This window comes from Ursus americanus, chromosome 34 (assembly GCF_024610735.1).
Source record: "Ursus americanus isolate L20-20 chromosome 34, mUrsAme1.1.p, whole genome shotgun sequence".
NCBI lineage: Eukaryota > Metazoa > Chordata > Mammalia > Carnivora > Ursidae > Ursus > Ursus americanus.
The window spans coordinates 27,085,172-27,103,903 of NC_142160.1; the positions used below are offsets into that span (position 1 = coordinate 27,085,172).

At 41.1% G+C, this 18,732-nt stretch overlaps 1 protein-coding gene across 5 annotated transcripts in view; it reads right to left on the minus strand.

The window, feature by feature from the left end:
- Positions 1-18,732, minus strand: part of FANCC (FA complementation group C) — a 269,377-nt gene that overhangs the window by 44,393 nt on the left and 206,252 nt on the right. For all 5 annotated transcript variants that reach the window (XM_045780982.2, XM_087858800.1, XM_087858797.1 and 2 more), the window contains one exon: positions 5,478-5,634. In XM_045780982.2, the coding sequence (XP_045636938.2) occupies positions 5,478-5,634 (157 nt within the window). The remainder of the gene's footprint in view (positions 1-5,477; positions 5,635-18,732) is intronic.

The following is an 18,732-nucleotide window of genomic DNA, read 5'->3' on the forward strand; positions in this document are numbered from 1 at the left end:
GACACTGAAGTATCTGCATGTTTTTTATTCTTAAGCTCTTATTAAATTAAGAATTAACTCTTCCCCCGCCCCAAGCTTTACCGAGGTATACTTGACAAGATAAAGAAATGATTTTAATTGAGCTATAAAGACTTTCAGGTAGGAGGGAATATGAGGAGTATTTTCTGATTCAAAATCTAAATAAACAAAAACAAAATGAATCCCGTCTCCCTTTCCCCTTTCCTCCCCGCTCTCTCCTGGGTAAAATATCTGTAAAGTGAAGGAGCAGCTTCTCTGGACCCAGCTGGAGGGGCAGGCAGCATGCAGGGTCAGCCAAGGAATGAGTGAATGAAAGGGCATGGGAACCAGGGTACATCCCGGCCCTGGCATGCAGCAGGGCAGCCAAGCACAGCGCCACCGTGCCACCCACCCAGCACTTCTCATTCAAATGTGGAATAGAAACAATAGCCTTCTGGGCTCCACAGACAGAACTGTAACTGGAAAACATAACATCCTTCTGATTCTGGTCAGCCTTGGGAAACCAAACAGTGTCAAAAAAAAAAAAAAAAAGAAATGCATAATTAGCAAGTGGCTTTCACTGCTTTGGTGACATCGGTTTTATGGTAAGTCTGAAGCTATGGATTACAGTTTGCAGTGTGTGTTCTGTCAAGGAAAACACAAGACTATCTGCTTTGAAAAGTTTCAGTCTGCAGAGTAAATGATAAGCTGAGGCTAATACTGCAATGTATTTAGGAGGCACCAGATGTGGCAGGTAGCCATGAACGTGGGGGCAGTTCAGCCCATGGAAGCCAAAGGGAGAGTCTCAAAAGTAAGCAGGTTTTGAAAATTTGTTTTTATTTTATTTTTAAGATTTTATTTATTTATTTGTCAGAGAGAGCGAGGGAGCGTGCATGCACACAAGCAGGGGGAGCAGCAGGCAGAGGAGAAGCAGGCTGCCTACTGAGCAAGGAGCCTGATGCGGGGACTCAATCCCAGGACCCTGGGATCATGACCTGAGCCAAAGGCAGACGCTTAAATGACTGAGCCACCCAGGTGTCCCTTGTTTTTATTTTAGAACTCAAAAAGATATACATACATTTAGAATTCAGGTAATATTAGATCAGTGCCTTATTACTTAGTCTTAACAGAAAATACCAGGCTTTACAATCTACACATTTAATGCAATCCCTACCAAAATACTAATAGCATTTTTCACAGAGCTAGAACAAACAATTCTAAAATTTGTATGGAAAAACAAAAGATCCGAATAGCCAAAGCAATCTTGAAAAAGCAAAGCAATGCTGGAGGCATCACAATACTGGACTGCAAGTTATATTACAAAGCTGTATTAATCAAAACAGTATGGTACTGGCACAAAAGGAGATACAAAGATCAGTGGGACAGAACTGAAAATCCAGAAAATCCAGAAATAAACCCACAATTATATGGTCAATTACTCTTCAACAAGGCAGGAAAGAATATCCAGTGGGAAAAAGACAGTTTCTTCAACAAATGGTGTTAGGAAGACAGGACAGCAACATGCAAAAGAATGAAACTGGACCACTTTCTTACACTATTACAAGAGTAAATTGAAAAAGGATTAAAGACCTAAATGTGAGACCTGAAACCATAAAAATTCTAGAAGAGAACACAGGCAGTAACTTTTTTGACTTCGACTGTAGCAACTTCTTTCTAGATATGAAACTTCTTTCTAGATATGTCTCCTGAGGCAAGGAAAATAAAAGCAAAAATAAACCATTGGGACTACATCAAAATAGAAAGCTTCTGCACAGCAAAGGGAACAGTGAACAAAATGAAAAGGCAAACTACAGAATGGAAAAAGATATTTGCAAATGCCATATCCAATAAAGGGTTAGCATCCAAAATAAAAAAGCACTTATGAAACTTAATACCCCCCAAAACAAATTATCTAATTAAAATGGGCAGAAGACATGAACAGACATTTCTCCAAAGACGACATCCAGATGGGCAACAGACACATGAAAAGATGCTTATCATCACTCATCATTAGAGAAATGCAAATCAAAATCACAATGAGACATCACCTCACACCTGTTACAATGGCTAAAATCAACAACACAAGAAACAACAGGTGTTGGCAAGGATGTGGAGAAAAAGGAACCCTTGTGCACTGTTGGTGGGAATGCAAACTGGTGCAGTCACTCTGGAAAACAGTACGGAGGTTCCTCAAAAAGTTAAAAATAGAGCTACCCTATGATCCAGCAACCACACTACTGGGTATTTACTCAAAGAATACAAGAACACTAATTCAAGGGCCACCTGGCTGGCTCACTTGGGAGAGTGTACGACTCTTGACCTTAGCGTTTTAAGTTCAAGCCCCATGTTGGGTGTAGAGATTACTTACATAAATAAATATTTTTTTAATAAATAATTTTTTTTAAAAGAGCACTAATTCAGAGGGATACATGCACCGCTATGTCTATAACAGCATTATTTACAATAGCCAAACTATGGAAGCAGCCCAAGCGTCCACTGATTGATGAATGGATAAAGATGTGGGATCTACATACAACGGAGTATCATTCAACCTTAAAAAAGAATGAAATCTTGCCGTTTGCAACAACATGGATGGAGCTAGAGAGTATAATCCTAAGCAAAATAAGCCAGTCAGAGAAAGACAAATACCATATAAATTCACTCACACGTGGAATTTAAGAAACAACTAATGAGCAAAGGGAAAGAGACAAACTAAGAAACAGACTCTTAGCTATAGAGAACAAACTGATGGTTGGTTACCAGAGGGGAGCTGGGTGTGGGAAGGCGTGAAATAGGGGATGGAGATTAAGAGGGCACTTGTCATGATGAGCACAGGTGTTGTATGGAGTGTTGTATCGCTATATTGTATACCTGAAATTAATATAATATCGTATGTTAACTACTTGGAATTAAAAAAAAAAAAACTACAAAAGGAAGAAGGAAGAAGAAGAAGACCAACACCAGGCTTTCAAGTCCCCGAGAGGCCAAAGTACATTTGGGGAGATCATTTCCCTTTGTACAACCTGTACCACACTTTTATCTTTTGTTTTTGCAACATCTTGTAACTTTAGAATTTCCAGGGCTATTTCTGGACAGTCCCAAGAGATGGAAACATAATTAACAGTGCTCCATATAAAATACAAGTTACGTAGACCATCACACTTTAATTACTCTCAGAATCCAACTCTAATGTAATAGGCATCAAGTTTCTTCTGGAGGAAAACACAGCAGGCCCTTGCTATCTGAGTCTTTGAGATCTCTCTGATACTTCTGCACAGCCTTGTCACTGCACCAAGATCTGTGCTGCGATCAATGAATCAGATGATGCAATTAGGAAGCAGGCTCTTCAGGTTACCCTTGTAATCACTCAGTCACGTCACAGGCATATTCCAGCCTGCCTGGTTTTCTGGCACTGTAGACCCAGGATGCCTAAGGAGAGCGGCCCACGCCAATCAGGGGCTTGCAGCTCTCTACTGTAATTACCTCCTTGAACCATAAGGCATAGAGAGGTCACATCCTGTCAATGCCACAATAAATTAAACCAAATAACACCCTCTGGAATTCTCCTTTAACCATAATGGAAGCTCCGAATCCTTACACACGAGCCTAATAAATACTTCTGTAGATCAACGAATTTGGAAGCTGTCTGGTTGGGGGACATTAAACTATAAAAGGGGAGGGGCTATGTAGTGCAGTGTTCAGTGGGGGTGCCTGCCTCCTGGCTCTCATATGCTGCTCGCTGAAGCAGTCTCAAGCCCGAAGGCTACAGGTAAAAAGGACATGGGGGAGGGTCAGAGAAGAATCGCAAGAACAAAGAAAGGCTCCAGAATCAAACCAACTCAGAAAAGCCAATGGAACTGGACTTTGTCTACAAGACCTAAAGAAAATTAATAAGGACCCTGAAAGCAATAATGTCCCTGATAAAGGGCTAGGGAAAATTAAATTATATCACATACATTTAAGTTAGAAATAGAGATTTTCCTGATAATAAAGGTAATGTTTAGAATGGGCTGCCAGGGACTTCTAAAAGCCTTTGTTCAGTTTGAATTTTACTGTAACTATTTTTACGTAAGGTGCATTCTTATTTCTCACCTTACTATGCAACTCTTTTAAATGGTGAGGTCAAGTAGTAATTTTCCTAAAAACAGAAAACTTCTTGTGCTCTCTCAGTCTTTTGTATCTATCTTCGTTCCTTCCTTTTTGTCCTGTCAAACACTGTAAACTTCCAAATCAACTGGGTTCACTTTGTGCCACTTAGCTGGCAGGTACACGGCTCCTGGTGACTGCAGCACCATCCACAGCCGCCTGGGAGGAGCCAGAGCGTGAAGGCCGACAAGAGCCTGTGGAGTAAGGGAGAAGGCCTGGCAGTCCCAGGGAGAACTGGTAGGGACCTCAAAGGAACAATGGGACAGAAGAAGAAAGCAACAGATTCAATTAGGATTCCCTAACTGAGCCTCCAATTTGAAAGAGAAAGAAAACAGAAAGTTACAACTGAATTAAAAAAAAAAAAACAGGTGTCTGAGAGGTGGTGTTGTGTGAACTCAGCCAACCTCAGAGTTCCCCCCTTTCCAATTCTCAGCTCAAGTGGGGAGGTGAACATTCTCTCCTGCCCAGTTTTCCTAGCCCCCAACTGAAGATCTGACCATTCACCATCTCTGAACTAATTTTCTCCACCTGTACAATAGGAAGAAAATCTCAGTGGCCAGTGTTCCCCAGGTTACGAAAGCTAATGAGAAAACATGTTAGAAACCACTGAGGTTCTCGTAAAACAGATGCCCAGGGAGCTACCTCCCGCAGTTTTTTGATTTGTTTTTTCAGGGTGCATTGGTCTTTATTCCTGCTCTTTCAAAAATGCACATAAATTCCACAGAGTTGCCTCCCACGAAGGGAAAACACCCTCACCGGTCAGGTTCTGAGGACTGCCTGTGAGTCCTGCCATCTGACCCTCGTTTAGGAAATGAAGCCAGTCCATTTGACCCACGGAGCCACCGAATTCCTGTCCTGAGAAGTCCCAAGTACAAGGGAGGGCAGGCGAGCCACCACATGGAGGGAGGGTTCAAGGCTAGAAGGCTTACACCAAAAGAAACCTTTTAGAATTCTAAGTTGTTTTAACCTTTCTTTCAGGTTTTTGTTTTATACCTCCTCTCATTTGTAAGGTCTTCATTTTTTAAAACGTACTTTTCATGTGGAAATAAGAAATACTGTTTTAAAAGTGTGCCTTCATATCAATTCTCCTGAGTAGGGCACTATAAGGGGCACTGATCCAGTAAATCTCACACCTCTCCCCGTTTTCAAGACATGCTCCAACTATGCAGAAAAGCCCCCTATGCTGGGTATTTCTATAACAAAATGCAGACACACAATTATTTTAAAAGGTGCCAACTGCTCTCTTGTTTACCTTTCCCCTTGCTTTGACAAAAAGAGATGATACCCAGCACCCTCTTTAAGGATTTTTCTCTTCATTAAAGCCCAGCACGTACCAGTAATGAATCTTTCAAAAAGCATTCGATCCTTCTCAGGAAATTTCTCTCACTGGAGATTAGCTTTTCAAAAAGATGCAGTGTTGCTTTTTCAAGGCTGGGAAGGTGCCGAAGCCAGAGGCAGACTACAGCTGACGTGGGGAGTGAAATCTTCTTCCTTTTAGCAAAAATAACATTTTAAACAGAAATGGGTTACTAAGAAAATAAGATTGAGGGGGATCACAATGCAGTAATGAGTCCAGTTTGTGGATCTTCTTTTCATCATGGTCGAACAGCAGTTAATATTTACAGTAATCAATGAATATTTACCAAGTGTCCGTTTGCAAAATAATGTGAATCTGCTTCCAATTCAACTCAAGAAATTAGAGAAATGCCCAAAGAAAGAAATGCTTTCCAAAAGGAAAAACAAGCAGTAGTGATGGAAGTGTTAGTGATGGAAGATTAGTGATAAAGAGGAAGAAGGCCTTGAAGTATATAGTCCCAAATTTTAGAAATAGTTATGTTTGACAGTACATTGTAAGGATTTAAACTAGGTAATTAGACCTGGGTTTGAGTCCCAGAGCCACCACCGACTAACTCGATGGCCTTGGGAAAGTTACTTAACAGCTAAACCTCAATGTACTCATCTGTAAGTGGGCCTACCTCCCTCACTGTGTTCTCAGGAGGTTCAGATGCAATAATAATAACACATGTACGGAGATTAGCACAATGCTTGACATCTCGTAAATATTCAGTGACTGTATTTGTGAATCTGTTGCTTGAAAGTTAAATGTTTTCCTTTAGTAATAATTTCAAAATCGGTGGTTATGGCCTGGTTAGATCCATTGCTGATCCCTACCATGATACTCTATGGGCCCCAAATATTTTGTGTAGTTGTTTCCACAGGAGAATGTATGTGGAGGTTCCTCCTGAGTCAGGTCAGCCAATCAGGGGTTCTACCTCCTCTCCTGGGAGGTAGCATGAGGGGGACACCTAATTCTGAGCCACTGGTGGCTCTGGGACAGCAGTAGGGCTGTCCCCACAGGGCCCTGTCTATGAACACTGGGTCTGTTTTGGCCTGGTGAGACTTCTTTCAGCCCAGCTTTTCCAAGGCCTCCCTCCCTCTTCACCTGTGGCACCACAGACAGCAGAGTGCTTTCCAGGTTCTGCCAAAGATGTTTACGGCCTTTACTAAGAAAAACAAAAGCTGAGGGTACAAAGGCTACCTATTACCCAGAAACCCCTTCAAGCCTTTCCCTTCACCACTGCTTCTGGGCCATTTCTCTGCAGGAGCTGGCGTGGAGCCCAGAGCATGGGTGCAGGAGCCGGAAATGAATAGGCGGAGTCACAGTGCAATTTCTCGTGATTTCTCTTTTCTCTTCTCCCTCAGCATAACTCCTGTAGACCTTTGTCCTGGATTAACTCTGGGGCAAGGCTAAACAAAGCTGAAGAGTTAGAAGGACTCTCACAGAAGCAGGCAGAGTACAGGACAAAGGGCAAGAGGGAGGCCCCCCTCTGACCCTCTTTCTCATCTCACATTCTCACCCTGAGCGTCAACTCTTCTGGGAAGTCTTGCAGGACCCCTTTCCTTCACCTCCCCACACCTGCCAAAGAAGAACTGCCACGGTGGCCCCCCTCCTGCACCACCTGGCACATCTGGGAGCCACGCTATGGACGTCCTCTCTTGTGCCGCTGTGCTTTGGGATGCAATTCCCATGCCATCTCCCCTATCATCCTGGATGGCAAGGAGCTGGTGGGCATCCATGCAAGGAAGAGGAGCACTTCCTGTGTGGCATTCAAAGTGCCAGGTGTAGGCCAAGCAATTGGGAACAAAACAGACCTAGTCTGTACCCCTAGCACTTGGGGCCCAGTGGAGGTACACATACACATACCAAACTGAGAAAAAGGCAATGAAGGAAAAGAGAGTAACAGAAGGGGCCCGATTCAGTTTGGGTGGTCAGGATGGCCTCTCCAGCAGAGTTGAGATTAGCTAGGTGAAGAGTAGCCAGAAGGGCATTCCAGCAGAGGGAATGGCAGCCCTGATGGTACTGAGACAGGGAAGAGCAAGGTAAGAAGGAGAGAGAAACCCCAGATAGCGAAGGTGAGGTGGCCTGTAAGGCTTTGGGATTCTACTCAGTGATTATGCTGGTCCAAAGGACTTTACACAGAGGAGTGCCAGGATGCGGTTTACAGTCAAAGATCAGTCCGGCTGCAGCAGGGAGAACCAAGTGTGGGCCTAGAATGGGTGTGGGGAGCCCAGGGGAGCCGGTGCTGGCATGACCTGGGCAGCAGTGGAGGAGTGAAGGGGACCGCCATGTACTTCAGCAGTAACATCAAGAGGAACTGGCAATGAATCTGATGAGAGGTAGTGAAGGTGAGGTAGGAATCAAGGCTGCCCAGGTTTCTTGAGCAACTGAGTGGGAAAGAAGGAAAGATAAGATCTGTGAAGGATTTACTAAGAGCTCGTTTTGGGTGTATGAATTTAGAATGTTTGAGGTGTCCTCAAAAAGAGGGATAAAATAGGTCCTTGAATATCCAAGCTGGAAGTTCTAGGGAGAGGCCTGGGCTAAAGATCTACATTAAGGAACCATCAGCCAGCATGGTGCAGCATGAGAGTGGAGAACTCCAAGGGAGAGAGGTCTGTGGGGAGAGAAGAGAGCCCAGGTGTGTGCCCTGAGCAGTGCCAACAGGCAGAGAAAGACGAGGAGCTGCAGATGGAGGAGGCAGGAGACACACAAGCAGGGAACAATGTCACCAAGGACGAGAAGGAAGCCTGGCTGTGACCAGCACTGCTGAGAATGAGAACATGGGGAGGGAACCACATTCATGACACTGGGCAGGCCCTTTGTGACCTCCCCAAGGACATGGTTTTGATAGCGTGACAGAAGCCAAGGGCAGTCAATGAGGAGAGGAGGCGGAAGTGCAGCCATTACTGTAGACAGGTCTTCAGAGGGATAGCTGTGACGGGAGCAACACCAGGAGGCTGCACAGGGGTGGTAGTGGGCAGGACAGTATGGCTGACTGGCGAGCCAGATGCAGAGGAGTGAGAGAGGCTGGAGGACGGCAGCTGCCATTTATTAATCGCTTACTTGAAACCATGCTAAGCATTTTACTTGTATTTTAATCCTGCAAAACAGGTACTATAATTATTCTTATTTTATAGAGAAGGCATCTGAGGTCAGAAAGGGACCAAGGACTCACAGCTACGATCTGAACCTAGGAGGTCTGATGCTGGAGATGGCTGTACACCTCAGGTAATCTATGAGCTTCTCCACTTTGTGAACTGGAGAGTGGAGGGCACTGCTCAGAAGAGGGGCTCTGGCCCAGGGGAGTGAGTGGACAGCCTTCCTGGGTAAGCAAGATGCCTGGACCCTATGTTCACTCCCTTCAGTGTTTGGGGAAGTCTTTCCAAAGTCTAGGCTGTCAGCCAGTTTTAGTCACATCAATAGACCCTTGGGAGAGGTTTCCATCCAGTTTCTACAGGAGAACATCCCCAGACAGGGGCAAGGGTCATGAACCAGAAAGCTCCCAAGAGGCAGGGACGCTCTGAGGTATAGAGGGAACTTGGCTGCTCAGTGGCTCTTCCCTTCCCAAACAGCAGGGACATCTTTTGACCTGCATTCACCCCATCTTATTTTTTTTCAGGATCCATATAAAATACGTATGTACATCATTAGAGAAGTTTCCCACTTCAGTGAGAGTTCTTCATGCAGCCCCATTCCCAGGGCCTCTGAGCAGCCATGTGCATTAAGTGTGATTTTTATCTAATGGTCACAGTGGCCGAGTAATGCGTGGCAGCACATAGGTATGAGCTGTTGAGAATGAGTAGATAAACATGAACAAATACAAAAAGGAAGCTAGGGTAAAATGGTAGTTCCATCAAATACCTGAAATAAAAGATATTGCTTAGTTAAAAATTTACATAAGACCTAAAAAATTGTATACTCAAGTCAGTAAGTACATAATATTTTTGTGCTATTCTCAGACACAGTTTAAAAAATGTGTATGTTGGGTGCCTTGGTGGCTCAGTCGGTTAGCGGCTGCCCTCAGCTCGGGTTGTGATCCCAGGGTCCTGGGATGCTCCTTGCTTGGGGCGGGGGGGCACTTCTCCCTCTGCCTGCCGCTTCCCCTGCTTGTGCTTACTCTCCCCCTCACTTGTGTCAAATAAATAAAATCTTTTTAAAAATTAAAAAAAATGTGTATATTAACAATTATCTTTTAATTACCCTTTATTCAGAGTATACTCTATTATTTGCTGTGATTAAATTTATGAATCCATGTTTAGTATTTGAGCAAAATAATCTGTTTTGCTCTAAAACGTCAAAAAGTTAACTCTTTATAATCAATACTGGTGAGGAAGAAATCACCAAAACAATATGATCTTAATATACCTGCATAACAGAAGCTGACTGGACCAACACATTCATATTATATAAAATGTTCTAAGAGTGTACCGGGTTGGTTTTGAAATAAAAAAGGCAAATTACATTATATGTCAATTATACTTCAATAAAACTAGGGGCTGGGGTGAGGCAAATTATGAAAGAAGAACACAAATGGCCAAAAATATGCAGATTTTCAGCCTTATTAATAGTAAAGAAAGGTAAACTAATGTACATGGCTACCATTTTCCTCCACACACATCAGCAAACGTTTAGGACAACACCCAATGCTGAAGCAGGTACAGGGGACATATGTTCTCAGAGGTGAGATGGGATGGCTTTGCTCTTTTGGTCATGCATACCACCTAATGAATTGTAAAACAGACATCCTTTGTGAATCTGCCTGGCAGAAATACAAGCATCATTTGAAGGGTATTCACTGCAGCAATATTATAAAAACAAAAGTAAAAACAACTTGAATGCATCTATTGGCAAGCAGCTGAATAAATTAAGGTCCATTCATATCAGGGAATATGTTCCTATCTTATAAAAATGAGCTGATCTATATCCCTTGAGGGCTAGCCAAGATATATGTTAAAAAATAGGTTCCAGAGTCATGTGTATGGTGTGATGCTGTTTTTGTTTTTTGTTTTTAAAACTACTTTAAAAAAGAGAAAAATTTGTTTTATATAGATTTCTGTTTACAAGAATATAAGGTATGGTTATCAGAAGTACTAGATGGTGATAATGAGAGAATAATTAACATTTTCTGTATATACTTCCGTACTGTATTCTTTGACCAGACAAAATGAATATACTTCTGTGGAAATTTAAAGAACCAATAAAGTCACAGAAGATAAAAATGTTTTAAGGGACACTGAATAATTTCATGCTATTGAACACGTGTTAGTCCTAGAAACACTAAGGCGGTCCTTTTTCTACTCTATACCTACTCCATCTATCTAGCCTAGATACTGATCAAAACTTGACTCTCCCAAATTCCTAGCTATTAATCAGGGGAAGTTTTCTGCATTATAGCTATGTTTTTGGAAAATGAGATTGGGAGTTTGGGACTTACGTGTAATACATTAAAAGTTTCCCATTTAAAATAGGAGGAATAGGCTCCCAGTCAGTGCTTTCATGTAGAACATCTGAGCCTTTTTTTTTTTTTGAAATTTATTTGAGAGAGAGAGAGAGAGAGAGAGAGAATGTGTGTGGCTGGGTGGGGGTGGGGACAGAAAGAGTGAATCTTCAAGCAGACTCTCCACCACGTGGAGAGCCTGATATGTGTCTTGATCCCACGACTCATGAGATCATGACCTGAGCCGAAACCAAAAGCTGAACACCCAACCCACTGAGCCACCCAGGTGCCCCAAACATCTGAGTCCTGGTAACAATTTCTGACACAAAGCAGGAGAACCCTGACAGGACACTACCGTGTCCCATATCTCCTGCTTTCAGAGTCTGCTAGATAAATGCCTCCTTGGCATTTAGAAAACTATACTTTGTTTCTCCAAAATACTGAGGTTGTTGTTTGCCCCATCTTTCCCAAAAAGAGGCAGTATATAAAGAAATTGGTTCAGGTGCTTAATAAATAATTTTGGCTCCAATTGTTTTTTTATGGCTACAATAAAAACAGAATGTGGAATTCAATTCTTTGCAAGAACAGTGCCTAACGAGGGCAGTGCCTGTCGGTAGGGAATGTCAGAGAGGCAAAGGGAAGGAAGAAGCTTCCTTACTCAAGACAAACACAGGCAGTATTCCACTTTTCCAAACCAGAAAGAGATCAGGGCTGTTTGGGTTGCCAGAAAAGACCACAAAAATTGGGATCAGCGCTTCTAGAAAACTACTTAATTCCAAGGAATTGGAAAGAATACTCTCTAATATATCCCAAAGGTGTATTTTCATGAAAACTTGATTTAAGAAGTATAACAAATTTGAAGACTGTGCCATCATTGCCACTTACATGTTAGAGAAACCACTTTTCAAAACAAAAAGCAGCAACACCAAGCAAAGGAAATGTCCAAACCCAAACATACTGGAATGTCTATTACAAATCAGAATCAGCAGGTTTTTATTTGAAAAGTAAACTTTTTCAATGACTAATTTTGTGACCATATCTTATTAAAGTTAAACAACAAAAAAAGAGGATCTCAGGAAATCTCAATAAATGGATAAGTAGGGTTTTAGTTACTACTACTCTTCTTTGCTACCTTTCTGTCCTGAGTATTACACTAGCCTTTCTTCATTTATAGACATTCGCCTGTATCATTTGACGACACTTAAAGCCTGATTTTTCTTATCTGAGCTGAAAAAGCACAGAACCAGAAGCTTGGCAAAAGGTCAGCCTTTTCTTGTAATTTATTTTCTGTTCCTGGTAAGCACCTTCGGAGGCTGTATTAGTTCTTTCAGAAACCGGGTTTTTTTTTTAAATTTAATAGGGAATTTTATATATATATATATATATATATATATATATATATATATATATATATATATATAGTATATTCAGCAAAAGGAATTTAGCTTACATTTGGCCTTAGCTCAGTGATATTTCCATTAGAAGGAAAAGATATAAGCTTGAGAAAACCTAATAAAACATTATAAAAAATGGTATAATTACTAAATTCAGCAATAATTAACAACATGTGAACAGTTACTGAACGTTTACTCTGGGTGTGAGGCACCATGCTAAACATATTACAGGCATGAGACCCATTTAAATACATTTCAGTGTGCCGTATGTCTGTTACCCCACCAGAGTTATAAAAAGGCAGTCCCCTTTGAACTCTCCAGAGTGTTTTGGTAAAGATTATGAACTGTATGGTCACCCTATTTAACACTCACAGTCACACTGTGAGGCCAGTTGGTCGGTCAGTCCTGCAGCCATTCTTCCTTTCCTTTGTTCAATTCACTCATTCATTCTAGTATGTAGAAAAAACTCTCCACCCCGTCATCAAACTCAATGTTTTTGAAGCAATGGATTTAGATTTACCTTAGAGGGCATGTCATACTGAATTACTTATACTCCACAGACCCCTGGAAGGATTTCAGTGGCCCTCCCAGAAAGGTTGTATGCAGCCTGCAGCCTGCGTGGCTGTGAGGGCAACTCCAGGAATAGGCCTGAGAAGTTAGGTTTGACATTTAGGCCAAGAAATTGAAGATTTCCTCTAGGTTATCTAAACTGCAGAGAGGGGCAAGAATCTGCTGTTGAAAAGAAGACAGGCAGCCCATTTCTGAAAATCCATGACTGTATTTGGAAGCCAAGGCCACAGCCAGCCAGCCAATAGTAAAAGAGATGAAATCCCACTGGTGTATTGTGGTAGGCAAATCGCTGGAAGTCTAAACACAGGGCAGGGTGCACTGGTCAAAGAAAGTATGTGGTTTCTAAATGACCACACAGCACATTTGGGGAATTGCTCAAGGGGCTGGGGGGAGAACAGTGTTGGGTGTGGGGGTGGTAATTTGCACTGACTGACTGAATCAGCCTCCCCATGTCAACATGTGGCTGGGATGCTCCGTCCATGGGAAAGTGTCCATGGAAAGGTGCCAGCTCTTACGCCACTGCTTGGGGAACTTGCTGAGCTGAAGCCATAGGAATTGGACAAGGTGCAGGCCACCCAGCATTTCTGGACTGTCTGTCCCCTATGGATTAGCAGACATAATTTTCCAAACCAAATAAATTTTATTAGTTGCTGAGGGAGAACATGCTATCAGAAGTAAAATAAACAGTAAAGGAGTTCAGGCCTACCCATGAAGAGACTGCCCTCAGCTTTCTGTCTGAGCACTGCGGGTGGAGCAAAAGTAGCTATTTTCTGAGCATGTCTCTTCCTCACCAGTAATTTCTGAAACAGTTTTGAGAGGTTTCACAGGGTATGCCAAGGGGCGTTCTCCTCCCATTTCCCTTTAATTCAAGTCTTGCTGAAAAAGGCTGGAAGCACAGGTTGCTAAGACCTTATAATTCGATGAAATGTATTACTAAATAAATCAGAAATAGAGCTGCAATGGTGAAAGGCAAAGAGCATTTTACTTTAAGTAAATACTTTGAGGGAGCCTGGGTGGCTCAGTCACTAAGCGTCTGCCTTCGGCTCAGGGCGTGATCCCAGCGTTGTGGGATCGAGCCCCACATCAGGCTCCTCCACTGCGAGCCTGCTTCTTCCTCTCCCACTCCCCCTGCTTGTGTTCCCTCTCTCGCTGGCTGTCTCTCTCTCTGTCAAAATAAATAAATAAAATCTTAAAAAAAAAAAAAAAGTAAATACTTTGAAAAACTGCTTTGGAGTACGAAAAATGAAAACTGGTAGGGTTAGTCACTAGAACCTGAAGTATGTACTCAGGTAAATGATGTGAACCACATTTATCACATTATACAAACTTTTTTTCTTTTTAAAGATTTTATTTATTTATTTGACAGAGAGAGAGACAGCCAGCGAGAGAGGGAACACAGGCAGGGGGAGTGGGAGAGGAAGAAGCAGGCTCCCAGCGGAGCAGCCCGATGTGGGACTCGATTCCGGAACGCCAGGATCACGCCCTGAGCCGAAGGCAGACGCTTAACAACTGCACTACCCAGGCACCCTGTATTATACAAACTTTTAAATTGATTACTCCTCAGTATCTTACATAAATAACAAATATAACTGATCAGACTCCCCAGGAAATTCAAACTACCCAAATTATTGGGCAAATGGTGACAGTGGTTTACAGTAGGTGGAAAAAGACTGTATTTTTTAACCATGAGAATTGTTTTGACTTTTTTCAACATGAAATAATTTAATCTTCTATTTTTTCTAAATATTATTTTAACAAATTCCTGTATTATAACATTCCATGTAAAGTGAAATTAAAACTTACATTTTTACATTAATTTTTAAGAGTTATATATGAAAAATAGCAAATACTCTACTGGTAATTACTTCCTCTGAGCTAACTGAAAGAATAATGGTGATTTTGATGTTCATTTTCCAAATGCAATGATATAATAAAAATCAATTTAAAGATGGGGAGAAGATATGCTTACTACAGGAAAAAAAAAATCCCCAAAACCCCCCAAAATACAATAAAACCTTAGGAGTAAAAAATGTCTAAAACCTATATATGTGGAAAATATGTAGAACACTCCTTTAAGATCAAAAAATAAACCTGAACAAATGGAAAGACATAAGTGTTCTTGGACACGTGGGCACAAAGCCTTCATGTCAGAAAGAGCCAGTTCTTTCAGTTAACCTATATATTTTACATGAGCCTCCCCCAAACAATATTAGCTCTCTTTCCTGAAGCTAGAAACAATGGTTTCAACGTTTATTTGAAAGATAAAACAAGCAAGAATTGCCAGAAAAAAACCCTAAAAAGGAAGAGAAATGAGGGAGAACTAGCTTTATTTTATATTAGGTGTATTCGAAAGGCTCCACCATTAAAACAAAGTGGTACTGGTGTGTGAATATGCAACAGGCAAAAAACCCAAAAACAAAACAAAACAAAAAACCCCCACAGAACAGAAAATAACAAAATAGGTCCAAACACATACAGAAATTGAATGCATGATTAAGAGGGCAAGGGGTTTGCACCCTTTATCACACTTGAGATGGTAGAATACTCTGTAACCTGAAGAGTGGGGTAAAGCAACCATATTACTTCAACAAGTACTTTGCAAAACCAAAACAAAGAGAAACTGGGAACCTACAGATTGAGAGAGACTTTTGACCCTATCAGCCAAATGCAACATGTGGATTTTTTTTTTTTTAAGATTTTTTTATTTATTTATTTATTCGACAGAGATAGAGACAGCCAGCGAGAGAGGGAACACAAGCAGGGGGAGTGGGAGAGGAAGAAGCAGGCTCATAGCGGAGGAGCCTGACGTGGGGCTCGATCCCAGAACTCTGGGATCACGCCCTGAGCTGAAGGCAGACGCTTAACCGCTGTGCCACCCAGGCGCCCCGCAACATGTGGATTTTAAAGGACTCTGATTCCAAAAGAACCAAAGCTAAAAAAAATTTTTTTGAGACCATCAAGAGAATTTACTGTTTGACTAAGTACATGATGGTGCTAAGGAACTGGTATCAATTTTTATATATAATAATGCTATTGTAGTTATATATATTTTCAATACACCATATAGAGATTTCCAATTTCCTGTTACACATGAAAGGAGCTTGGATGTCACCACTCTATCTTAATAACAGGTACAAAGCAGAACAGACTGAAAACTCAACAACTGTTCTTCTATCTTTAAGAGAGGGTAGGGCGTAGGGCAAACCTTGGTCCCCAGGACTGAAAAGACAGATAAGCAAATACAAGAAATTGTAACTTACTGCAGTAGAGATCCACAAGTAGAAATTGCCCTAGGAACCAGTGCCAGGTAGGAAAACCTGCACTGTAATTAGTGAATGGCTGGAGGCTCAGTGTGGACCACTCTGAGAGTTAAAAACTCCAGTGGGATCCAGTCATGGAGGGCCCCCACAATATCATGAAATTTGCTTCCAGGAGCTTAACTAGGTTCTCACAGTAAACACTGGGAGTAAATCTACTTCTACTTTAGGTTTTGAATATGATAGAGCACTCCATTCTTAACAAGGTCTGCCCTCAAGGAAAACTAGTTAACCAGAGCCCAACCTCATGTGGTATTATTAGAGCCTAACAGACCTGTGGGAAGGCAAATAGCCAATTCCAGGCAGCCCTGGGCATCTGTCCTAAGTAAGGGGAAGAAAAAAACTGAGAAACTTGTGTGAAGTTCCCAGTTCAGAGGCATAAGCTCACTAAAAGACTGAGACCTAATTATAAAACCACAGAACACCTTCCCCTCTTCTCATACCTTACCACCAAACGACAAAAGCCTATTTACAACAGTTCTTTTTACCCAGTACCTCATATATAGCTATCAAGAAAACAGTGACAAAGCATATCAAAAGGAAAAAAAAAACCCACAATTTTAAGAGACAGAGCAATAATCAGAACCAATAAGCAGAGATGTTAGAATTATCAGCTTTGGAATTAAAAACAACTATGATTAATATGCTAAGAGCACTAATAGCGTGTAAGAACAGATGGGCAATGTAAGCAGAGATGGGAATCTTAAAAAAAAACAAAGAGAAATACTAGAGATCAAAACCACTATAACAGAAATGAAGAATGCCTTTGGTGGGCTGAACCAGAGACTGGCTGAGGAAAGAATGTCTGAGCTAGAGGATATATCCATGGGAACCTTGAAAACCAAGAAAGAAAAGAAAAGAAAAGAAAAGAAAAGAAAAGAAAAGAAAAGGAAAGGAAAGGAAAGGAAAGGAAAGGAAAGGAAAGGAAAGGAAAGGAAAGGAAAGGAAGAAAGAAAGAAAGAAAGAAAGAAAGAAAGAAAGAAAGAAAGAAAGAAAGAAAGAAAAGACGGAAAAAACAGAATATCTAAGGAATGCGGAACACTATTAAAGATGTAACATATGTGTAAAAAGGGTATACTAAAGGAGAAGAGGGAGAGAGAGAAAAAAAATTTTTTAAACAACGACTAAGAATTTTCCCAAATCATCAGATACCAAAACACAATTCCAGAAAGCCCAGAGAACACCAAATGGGATAAATGACAAAAGACTGCACCTAAGCTCATCATTTTGAAACTATAGAAAAATCAAAGATAAGGAAAAAATCCTGAAAGAAGCCAGGGGAAAAATACATAATTAAAAAAAATTATTTATTTATTGAGAGAGAGAGAGAGGAAAAGCATGAGTGGGGTGAGGGGGAGTGGGAGAGAGTCTTCAAGCAGACTCCCCCTGAGTGCAGAGCCCATGCGGCACTTGATCTCATGACCCTGAGATCATGACCTGAGCCAAAACCAAGAGTAGGACACTAACCAACTGAGCCACCCAGGCACCCCTACATCTTAACTATAGAGAAAAGAGATAGGATTATATCCAACTTCTCAGAAACCGCGCAAGCAGGAAAAGAGTGGGGTGAAATATTAAAAGTGTTGAGAGAAAAAAAATACACCATCTAAAATTTTGTACCCTGTGATATTATTCTTCCAAAGCGAAGGAGAAACAAAAGCTTTTTCAGACAAACAAAAATTGAGGAGTTTTGTTGCCAGTAGACATACTCTGTAAAAAAAATGAAAGGAAGTTCCTTAGAGAGAAGAAAAATAACATAGGTCAAATACTCAGATCTACATAAAGAAAATCAAAGAAAAAATAATGAAGGCAAAATAAAAACTTTTATTTTTCCTATTCTTAACTGATGTAACAGAAAATAGACTGTTCAAATATGATAAATAGGAACAATGTACCCAAATACGTATGTTTATGCGTGTAGATATGCTTAGGGTGCTTAAATATAAGTGAAATGAATGACAATGATACAAGAGACAGAAAGGAGGAATTAGGATTATTTTGTTATTTAAAGGTACTCACAGGGGTGCCTGGAGGTCTCAGTCAGTTGAGCATCCAACTCTTGGTTTCAGCTTGGGTTGTGATCTCGGGGTCATGGGATCCAGCCCTGAGATGGGCTCTGTGCTCAGCACGGAGTCTGCTTGTCCCTCTCCCTTCCCCACTTGCACTCTCTCTCTCTCAAATAAATAAATAAAATCTTTAAAAAACAAAGTACTCACTATCTGTGAAGAGGTATGATATATGAAAGTGGATTTGGATTAGCTATAAATGTATACTGCAAACTCTAGGGTAATTACTAGATAAAAAAAGAAAGTATAATGAATATGCTAAGAAAGAAGATAGAATGGTATCATGTTAAATGTTCAATTAAAACCACAAAAGGCAGAGAAAGAGTGGAAGACACAAAGACGAACAAATAACAAGGGCAACAAATATAAAACAGTAAGGGATATAATAGATATTAATACAACTATGTTAATAATCACTTTGAACCTCAATGGTCTAAATGCACCAATTAAAAGATAAAGACTGACA